This window comes from Mesoplodon mirus, assembly GCF_964341445.2.
Source record: "Mesoplodon mirus genome assembly, chromosome: 7".
In the NCBI taxonomy this organism is placed as follows: Eukaryota; Metazoa; Chordata; class Mammalia; order Artiodactyla; family Ziphiidae; genus Mesoplodon; species Mesoplodon mirus.
This window is the reverse complement of record NC_138983.1, coordinates 35,105,406-35,115,411: the sequence shown is the minus strand read 5'-3', so window position 1 is coordinate 35,115,411 and position 10,006 is coordinate 35,105,406. Positions and strand designations below refer to the sequence as shown.

General features: G+C 32.9%; 1 protein-coding gene across 9 annotated transcripts in view; it reads left to right on the top strand.

The window, feature by feature from the left end:
* Positions 1-10,006, top strand: part of ANO5 (anoctamin 5) — a 102,099-nt gene that overhangs the window by 56,466 nt on the left and 35,627 nt on the right. For all 9 annotated transcript variants that reach the window (XM_082629103.1, XM_082629102.1, XM_082629098.1 and 6 more), the window contains one exon: positions 1,484-1,599. In XM_082629103.1, the coding sequence (XP_082485229.1) occupies positions 1,484-1,599 (116 nt within the window). The remainder of the gene's footprint in view (positions 1-1,483; positions 1,600-10,006) is intronic.

Sequence of the window (10,006 nt, the reverse complement as noted above, 5' to 3'; positions counted from 1 at the left end):
ACATTGGTTAGTTGATTATCTTTGGTATGTTAGAGGAATTTTTCAAAATGAGAGGCAATTCTCAACACTAGTATCAATTCAGGTGAATTTAACTTGTGTTAGAGAAACTACCCCACCCCGCATACACACATACACACACTTTTCCCTGGGGCAAAAGAACTTCTAGGGTATTATGGATTCTAAATAATGCAACAGCGTTTGATCAAGTAGAGAGATCTATAGCGGGTTAATAAACACTTTGCAACACATTCTTTTTTAATCATTCTTCGCAAAAGGGTTCATTCTTTTTTTGAAGATTTTGAGGATTTTTTGTTTGTTTTTAGGGCATTGATTCTTTTCTTACTCTCACCAGGTCATAAAGCCAAACTGTCCTCAGTCACTAGCAATTTTACTCCATATATCTAGCCTTCCAGCAGAGTCCTCCACGGTCACTAGAAAATCAGTGTTACTGAGCTCTTGCTACAGAGAGCTATCATTTACTATTAATTTTACCTTTTTTCCTTTCTTCTCTCTTGAATACAGATTTAGGTACTGGATTTTTCTCTTATGTGCTTTAAAGAACCCCCCCCCCCCTTTTTTTTTAAAGATACACAAATAGGCAGCTTTTTTCTTTTTTTCTATTTCATTTCTCAAGATTCAGTAGGACAAGCTACAGAAGAAGACAAAATTTGGAATCTGGATTATACCTTGTCATACAGAGATTTTCATATGTGCTTAATTTTAGATTGGGTGTTTGCTCAGTGTTGTCTTCAGTAGTTTACTTGTCTAGGCAAACAGTTAAAGAGAAAATATTGAACAGCTATGTGTAGACAGTGCTCTGCTAGGCCCTAATTAACTTTATATTAATAAAGCCTACTCAGTACCTAAAAATGGGGAAGGAACTTACACGTGAAACAATATTGAGGCTTTTAAGTGCTAAAGTCTGTTGTATATTTTAAGTTCTTTGGGAAACAGATATCAGTGATGGCCAGTGAGGACAAGACAGGTTGCCTAGAGGAGATTCCAGTCATAGCTGTGTGACTTTGGATCATTCACTTATCTTTGCTTGGGGTTCAGTTTTTCCATCTATAAAATAAAAATGTCAGCCTATTTCCAAAGTCCCAGCCAGTTATACAGTTGTGGGAATCCCTGAGCTGTGACTGTTGGAATTTGAGTAGAGATGAAAGGAAGACTCCAGATCAAAGGAGCAGCTTGAGTAAAGCCAAAGTCTCAGACTTCAACTTGTGTTTTTAGATAGCTGGGTGTGAAAATTTAATAAATAGAGCACTATTATTTTCATTTATTGTAGAGTGTAGCAAATGTACTACACTCTACAATACACTAAGTGATTTAGTAATTTACATCAATAGAATATGAAAATCTAAATCGAAAAGTGAAAGAGAACATTTGCCTCATTCACTAGACTTTTTATAAAAGCAGTGTTCCTTTATTCACCCTTGTCTTTTGCTTTGTCATTCAATAATTTCTTCTTGCGTGTCTGTAGGGTCAATATTGGAAGCCATCAGAACCTCCTAATCCTGTCAATGAAAGGTACACACTTTGCCAGAACTGGGCTCGGTTTTCCTATTTTTACAAGGAGCAGCCTTTTAATTTGATTAGGTAAGTTTCTTAAACAGAATCAAACTGATTAAAACTTGATTATGTGGTTTTTATTCACAATGGCATCGTATTCCATTCTTTTTACTACTCTTCTCACCCACTACATTTCCCATCTTCCCAGTTTTGTATCTACGCTACCATTTAGTCATTCATTTGTGAGCAAAATGCTGTTGCCAGAATGGTCTTAACCACAGTGCAGAGATAGCTTGATGGTTCAGAAGTTGGGCCTTAACATTTAGGTAGATGGGGTTCAAATCCAAGCTCTTTCTCTTAGAAGCATATAAATATGGTCAGGTTATTTAACCTCTATGAGACATATCTGTAAAATAGGAATAGCAATAGTACTTTCCTTATGGGGTTATTTGATAATTAAATGATATATGTATATTTTCTTAGCATGGGGTTAGCACTTAGTGTTTAACACAATAATTTTTTGTTTGTTTGTTTTCCTCTGAGTCTAGGAACTTAGAAGATAGCAGAAAGGTCATGTATGGATGTTTGTGTGTGTGTTGATCTCAGAAAGCTGTGAAGGCAATTGTTCTATTATCTCAATTCTTTAGACAGTTTCATTAGCTATGCAAGAAGACTATGGTTGCAGGTTCTTGCTTTGAACCATGACAATATTACATGCATACAGGATGTTAGGAGACTCCTGCTATGATTTCAATAAAGAAACAATCAGATTACAGACCCCTGGTTGCTAGTAGCAGTATTTTTACTCAGTGAGGTATGCTTTTACTGCTCTGCTTGCGCAGCATCACAGCCTCCTTTTTATGAGACTGATTTTGATGTCTACATCCAAACCAAGTGAAATGTTAGTCCAACAGTTTCATTTAAGGCAAATAAGAGGGGAAATTTTTAAGAATAAATAGAAGGCAACTAGCATATAAACTGTGGTTTCCATAAATCTTTATATGAACTCTTGATTGGAGAGATATTTTAATTGTTCTGATTAATGGCCATTTAATTTTTTTAATTATAAAAGTAGGACATGTATCTAAAAATTCCCAAGCAATAAAGAGATGTGCAAAGTTTTAAGTGAAATTACACCTCCAGTGAATTCCACAGAAGTAAATATGGCTATTTGGTAGTAGCCATTCAGTCTTATTTTTATGTTCATGTGTAGTAAAATACATACACCTTTTTTTTTTCCTGGAGCAATGGAATCTTTATTTACTTTTTTGCTAAGATTTTCTTTTATCACTAAATAGTATATTATTGGCATACTTCCCTTTGAGTACAGACAGATCTATCTTGTGCTTTTTAACACAGCACAGGGTACCATATTATAAATTTTGCATAACTTATTTGTCTATTCTTCTATTGAAAAAGATTAGGCTGTTTCAAATTTTTCACTATTACAATTAGTGCCCTTGGAGAATATTTTCATGGTATGTTTTCAAAAAAGCAAAATTGTCAGAATGAGGTTTACATATTTTACATTGTTCAAAATATATTGAGAGTATTTAGCTGTCTACAGATGTTTCTGCTATAAATATTCCCCAAAGGTTTGTACTTATAACCCTTGATATAGACAAATGCATTACACCTCAGGTCAGTACCTTGTTAGCACTTGCTGATTTTCTTGTACAACAAAGTGGAAGCTCAGATTTTTTCATCAGATGGCAGTATCTACCTTAAATTTAATAACATTTTAAAGCTTTTCATCCTATTATTATAACTTTTCATTTATAGAAAATTATACCGTTTCAGTAATGAAATAATTTTTTAAATAAACTTAAATTTTTAACACAATTTAATGTAAAGAATTGATAGCTAGGTGTAAAGTTTTTAACTAGGTAATCGAAAAGACAAGAAAGAAAACACTTTATTATCACAGAGGGAGGAACTGCAGAAAACAGCTCTTATTCCTAAGGTTTCTTCTCAGTGGTTATGTAGGATAATATCCTTATTCTTAGTAATAGACAATAAAGTATTTAAGGGTAAAGGACCATGATGTACGTATTCAACCAACTTACTTGCAAGTGGTTCAGAAAAAGGCATATATATATGGGGAAATATAATATATGAAGTTAGATAAAATGCAAATAGACCAATATTTTTACAATAAAATAATTAAAGGATATATGGGTATTATTTGAATTATTCTTGTAACTTTTTTATATATTTGAAATTATTCCAAAGAAAAATCTTTAATAAAAGGAGAGTCCAGAAATACATCCACATTTATATAGTCAACTGATTTTCAACAAAGGTGCCTGGTCATTCATTGGGGAAAGGCTAGTCCTTTCAACATATGATGCTAGAACAAGTGGCTATCTACATGAAAAATGTGAATCTTGCTTCTTTTCTGTACAAAAATTTAAACTAACTTGAAATGGATGAGAGAACTAATTGTAAGCATTACAACTATAAAACTTCTAGGAGAACATATAGGAGAAAATTGTATGTGGTTTGGAGTTAGGCATGGACTTTTCAGATCAAACACAAAAAGCACAATTTAAAAAATTTATAAATTTAACTTCATTAAAATTAAAAATGTATGCTCTTTAAAAGACAGTTACAAAAATAAAAAGGCAAAACACAGACAGGAGAAAATACTTGCAACACATATCAATAAAAGACTTTTATCCAGAATATTTAAGGAACTTTTGCAACTCAATAATAAGACAAAATTTAAAATGGACAAAAGATAAAAGATTCATCACCAAAGGAATATATTTCTGGATTGCCAATAAGTACATCAAAAGATGTGCAGCATCTTTATTCACTAAGGGGATAAAAATTAAAATGTCATTAAGATACCACCACACACACACTAGAATAGCTAAAATCTAAAAGACTGGCAACAATAAGTGCTATCAGGGATGTGGAACAACTTGAAATCTCAAACGTTGGTGGTGGGAATGCGAAATGGTATAGCAACTTTAAAAAACAACTTTGACAGTTTCTTATAAAGTTAAATATGCACTTTCTATTCTACTTGTCCCAAAACTATTAAAAAAATGTTTATCATTGCCTCAGTGATTTGAGGTACTACCTTTATCATATACTAGATTTCTATATGCAGTTGAGCTGCTTTCTGGATGTTCTGTCTATTCTGTTGATCTAGCTAACTATCCATGCAGGCTGTTTATTTAATTTAATTTTTATTTTATATTAGAGTATAGTTGATTTGCAATGTTGTGTTAGTTTCAGGTGTGCAGCAAAGTGATTCAGAAGGCTCTTTTAATTGTAGTGGCTTACCTCTAGTATGTTTTATTATCTAGTTGGGCTAATACCTCATCATAGCTCTTACTCTCAGTGTTTTCTTATACATTCTACATGTTTATTCTTCCATATAAACTTTAGTATCAACTTGTCTAGCTTGTTACTAAAAAAGATGGTTGGTATTTTTATGGGGATCAAATTAAGTTTATAAATTAACTTAGGTAGGCTGGTATTTTGATGATGAGACATTCTAATCAAGGAAAAGTTGTCAAGGGAAAGGTATGTCTTAGTTTAAGCCTTGGGTTTTTCAGGAGTGTTATAGAATTATAAAACTTTCTTAAGTTTAAGCCTAAGTATTTTATATTTTTGTTGCTATTATAAATTATGTATTTACTTACATGTTATATGTTATTGTCTTCTGAGTGTTAGTTTTATATTCTAATGCCTGATGAATTCTTTATTGAATTAGTTTTATTGATTCATTAAGGCTATCCAGGTATATTATCATGTAATCTTTAAATAGAAATATTTTACTTTTCTTTACCAATTCTTATGTCTATAATTATTTTCTTTTATTCAATTAATTGGCTGATAGTTACAGAACAATGTTGAATAATATTTGGTGTCTTTGCCTTGTTCCGGATCTTAGTGGAAATGCCTCTGGTGTGTCCTCATTTAGTAGGACATTCTTTTGCCTTTATACATTACTTTATCATCTTGCCTGGGGCCTTGGAGGGCTTTGTTTGCTTGTTTGTTTGTTTTAATTTTTATTTCTTTATTTATTTTTGGCTGTGTTGGGTCTTTGTTTCTGTGCGAGGGCTTTCTCCAGTTGTGGCGAGCAGGGGCCACTCTTCATCGCGGTGCATGGGCCTCTCACTGTCGCGGCCTCTCTTGTTGCGGAGCACAAAGCTCCAGATGCGCAGGCTCAGTAGCTGTGGCTCACGGGCCTAGTTGCTCCGCGGCGTGTGGGATCTTCCCAGACCAGGGCTCGAACCCGTGTCCCCTGAATTGGCAGGTGGATTCTCAACCACTGTGCCACCAGGGAAGCCCTTGTTTGTTTGTTTTAAAGTCTGCTTGTTTTAACACATTATGTCTTGGAATTGGTTGTTCTAAGTCAGTTTTCCCTGTTCCTGGTGGATCCTTTAAATATGTATCTTTTATTTTGTTTGTTTTCTTTGGTTGTTTGTTTTTCTGGAAAGTGTCTTGGGTTATAGTTTTAAAATATAATTATTTTCCAGTGCTTTGTTTATTTTCTTTGGACTCCAGTTATCTGTATGTTTGGCCTTTTTTGCCTGTCTTCATATCAAACAATTTACCTGAGACCCTTTTTACTTCTCTATGTCATTTTCATTCTTTTGATAGGTATCCTGTTTTTCTTATCATCTTTTATTAGATTTTCACTTGGTGTCCATTTATTCTCTTGAATACCTCATAATTTCATCATCAGTTCTGACATGATCTTATAGGGTTCCTCTCTTTCCTCTGTTTTTTGGTTTCTTTCATCTCTTGTTTTATTTATTCCTGTTTTTTCCCACTTCTCTTCTTATTTTTATATTTCTGATATTTTCTTACATTTGCAGTTATTTATTTGAGAACATTTAATTCAGTTTATACTGCTTTTTTACAGTATTCCTCATGTTCTTTTGGGAGAATTTTCATTAGCTGAAGCTCTTTGTTTCACATTTTCAGGTGTTTTTTAACATAATTTTGTATAGTATGCTCTGCTTTTTTCTGTTTGTGTTTAATTCATGGAGTTTCTAGCATTAGAGTACACTCTTCTGTTAGTTTTTTTTTTTTTTCCTATTCCATGCAGTTTCTTTCATGGATGATATCCTGTGCTTGTCATGCACTTTTTCTTTCATTTCTATAGAATCCTAACTTTCTCTCTTTTCTGCCACTTTTAAGAAGTACCACCCTTTATATCTGATTCTTCCCCAGAAACATTGCTTTTCTGAGGCTGCCACTTCCAGGCTTACTCATTTTCAGATCCCTTTCTTTTAGCTAGTACTATGAATTACCAAGTCCCAACATGTGTTCAATATTATGGCATTTAGTTAGACTTTTTCCCAGGGATTATTTTGTCTGTGTTTGTCTGATGTCCCCACCCTACTATACATGTTTTCCCTAGAATTTCTTTAGCATCTTCTTCACTGCTCTCTGTACCTCAGGTATGGTAGCTGGTAATAGGTACTTAGTTCGAACTGGGTTTATTTCTTTACTTACAGGTAATTTGAAGATCATGGTGTTCTCTGTCATGATGCTTGAAGGCCTATATCAGGTGTGGTTTTATTTCCTCTCCTTTTTGATTTTATAGTTTTATGAAAGTTTTTTATGGGAAGACTTGATAAAAATAAAAATATCCTTAAAAGTAGAAAGGAATTGTCTATAGATGCATAATTAAATGCCCACATTCCTTTAATGAACATTTATTTAGCATCACTAGATATCAGCAAGAGGCTCGGGCTATAAAGGTAATCAGAACGTGGTTTCCTAACACAAAGATATTTGCAGGAAGGCACACAAATGCATAATAATTACAGCAGAGTGATACTCATGAAAGAACAGAGCACACAGGAAAGAGCACCTACCTTTATGACAACCTCAGGGAAAGTTTCACAGTGCTTATTCCTGAGTGTGTCTTGAGAGAAGTAGCAGGTTGCTAGGTAAACAAGTTAGGTAAGAATATCCCAGGTAGAACAAGTACAGAGCACTGGGCTAAAGAAGAGCATTGTGCATTTAGTTCTTCAGTTAGGAGGCGTGGCTGGTAAGATTTGAATGTTTATCAGTAAAAAATCATGAAGAACACTGCTAAGATGAAAGGACAAAAACTTTGAAGGAGGAAACGGTCATTGTTTAATCTTGTGCTTTAGAAACTTTACTCTCTTGGAAGCAGGACAGATAGTAGAAGGATGCAAGACCGAAGTCAGGGAAGTAAGGAGGCTGTTAAAATTTTCCAGTAATAGATATTGAAGGTCATATCCAAGGCACTGGTAACAGGAAAGAGGAGACTATGGATTCGAAAAAGGCTTTTATGGGACTTCCCTGGTGGTCCCAATGGTTAAGACTCTGCACTTTCAATGCAGGGGGTGCAGGTTCAATCCCTGGTCAAGGAACTAAGATCCCACATGCCTCGTGACACAGCCAAAAAAAAAAAAAGAAAAAGACTTTTATGACAGAATTTATTGGACCTAGTGGATTGGATATAGAGGGTTAAAAAAAAAAGGATGACTAGGGGTGCCTGGAAAGAGATTTAGAATATAGGATTTGAATTCCTAGATTTCACATATTTCATGTTATCTCTACACCAAACTTAAGTTCCATGTCCAAATATTTGTAAATATTTTTACTGCCTTTTGGGTATTGATCATTTTGTCATATTAGATTATATTTTTTCAGGGAGAACCGGGAATACAAAGGTTACCATCATTGGTTTATCAGTCTTCAATTTTATATGCCTTCTGATCCCATTTTTTCTTTCCAATTTAAGAGCTCCAAACAATTTTTCTTTTGATATCATCTATTGGGGTGGCTTAATGCTTATAAATAAAATTGATATACTGCTATATAGCAAATAGGTTAGAACAAATATGTTTACAGTGACTATAATGGTGCTATTAAAAGCCAAGATAGTGTAATCGCTAAGCTAAGTTTCTCAGATGTCCATGAATTCATGATAATAATGAATCTCTTTTGACCAGATGTTTGCGTTTTGTTCATTCATTCCTCAAGCCTGTATTTATTTCAATTCCATCATCATTGTTTTGATTATTTGCTATGTCTCAGACTAAGTACTAAGTCCTGGGAATACAAAATTAGACCAGTGCCTTCTCACAAGATCTCACAATGAAGACTATTCAATGTCTTCTACCTATAAGATGCCCTGTTAAATGTTATGGGGCCACAGATGAGTGCAAAATCTAGCAAGTAAAATGGACAGGTTAAGAAATACCATAAGTGTAAATAAAAGGCTAATTTTTCTAAAAAATTAATACTCAAAAGAAGTATTTATTCTCCTTATGTTTGATACTTTACAGAGTATCTCATTATTGGCTTTTTCTCATTTTCTTTGTTTTGAATAATAAGAATTTAACATCTTAAATGTTATTTCAATAATATGTAAATAATATATACATATTTACCATAATACAAATCTAAGACATGTCTCTTGCTTTTTGCATTCTTAAGAGATGGTTTAGTTGTTAATCTATTATTAAGCTCCCCAAAGCCAAAGTTTAGTAAAATTATTTCTATAATTCAATATATAATAAATGTTCATTTGAGAATTTCTCTTTTTGAGAATCTTTTAAATACTAATTAAAGGTCTGGAGTTCTTGGGGACTTTTTTTTAATTCTCAAGGAATAAGATTCTTGAAATTTGAAAGGAAGAAAAATGTAGTTCTTTGAAATATCCAGTTTCTTTATGAATTCCCAAATAATTTTTTGTTTAAACGTATAGCAGTAATATTGATGTTTTACCTTAAAAATGATTGATTCTGTAATTTTTAAAACATCAAATGGAAATACACACGGTGAATAGTAAATTCTCCCAAATCAAATATTTTAATACTTTTTTTTAGATTTTGATGTTATGCAGTAGTATAATAATTGCTATGTTTTTCAGCAAAAACAAAAAAAGAGAAAAAGCAAGTTTACTCATCCTGAGTGAGTGAACCTAAGGAAGTTGTAAATGGTAAATTAACAAGGGAATACAATGGAATTATAACTTAATTTGAAGTTTATAGTAATTTGAAAAGCAGAACAAGGGAAAACAACAATGTAAAAATGTTTATTATCACTGAAAATAATGAAAGAAAGAAAGAATAAAAGATAGTACAAGCAGAAAGATGTCTGTTTCATTAGAAAAGATTAGAAATTTTGAAAACTGAAGAATGGGATATTCAATAAAATTAATATTGAGTGAAAAAAATTAAAAACCTTCTCATTGGGAAATTAAGTTTATGTTATGTAAAATTTAAACCCTTTATGTTTAGATTTGCCTGTTTTTGAGAATGTGTGGAAATTACAATTTAATAAAAAGTGCTGTAATAGATTTATATACATCATGCTATTAGAGCCCAAAAGGGATTACATCTCTCTGTCTAGGAAACTGTGGAAAGACTGCACGGATTTGGTGAGCTGAGCTCTACATGAATAAGGGAGAAGATTAACCTATTTTGTGTTTTTTTAAAAAAAAAAACTGGTTTTATGAGACAGAGAAAACCTTGTTCTCTGGTTC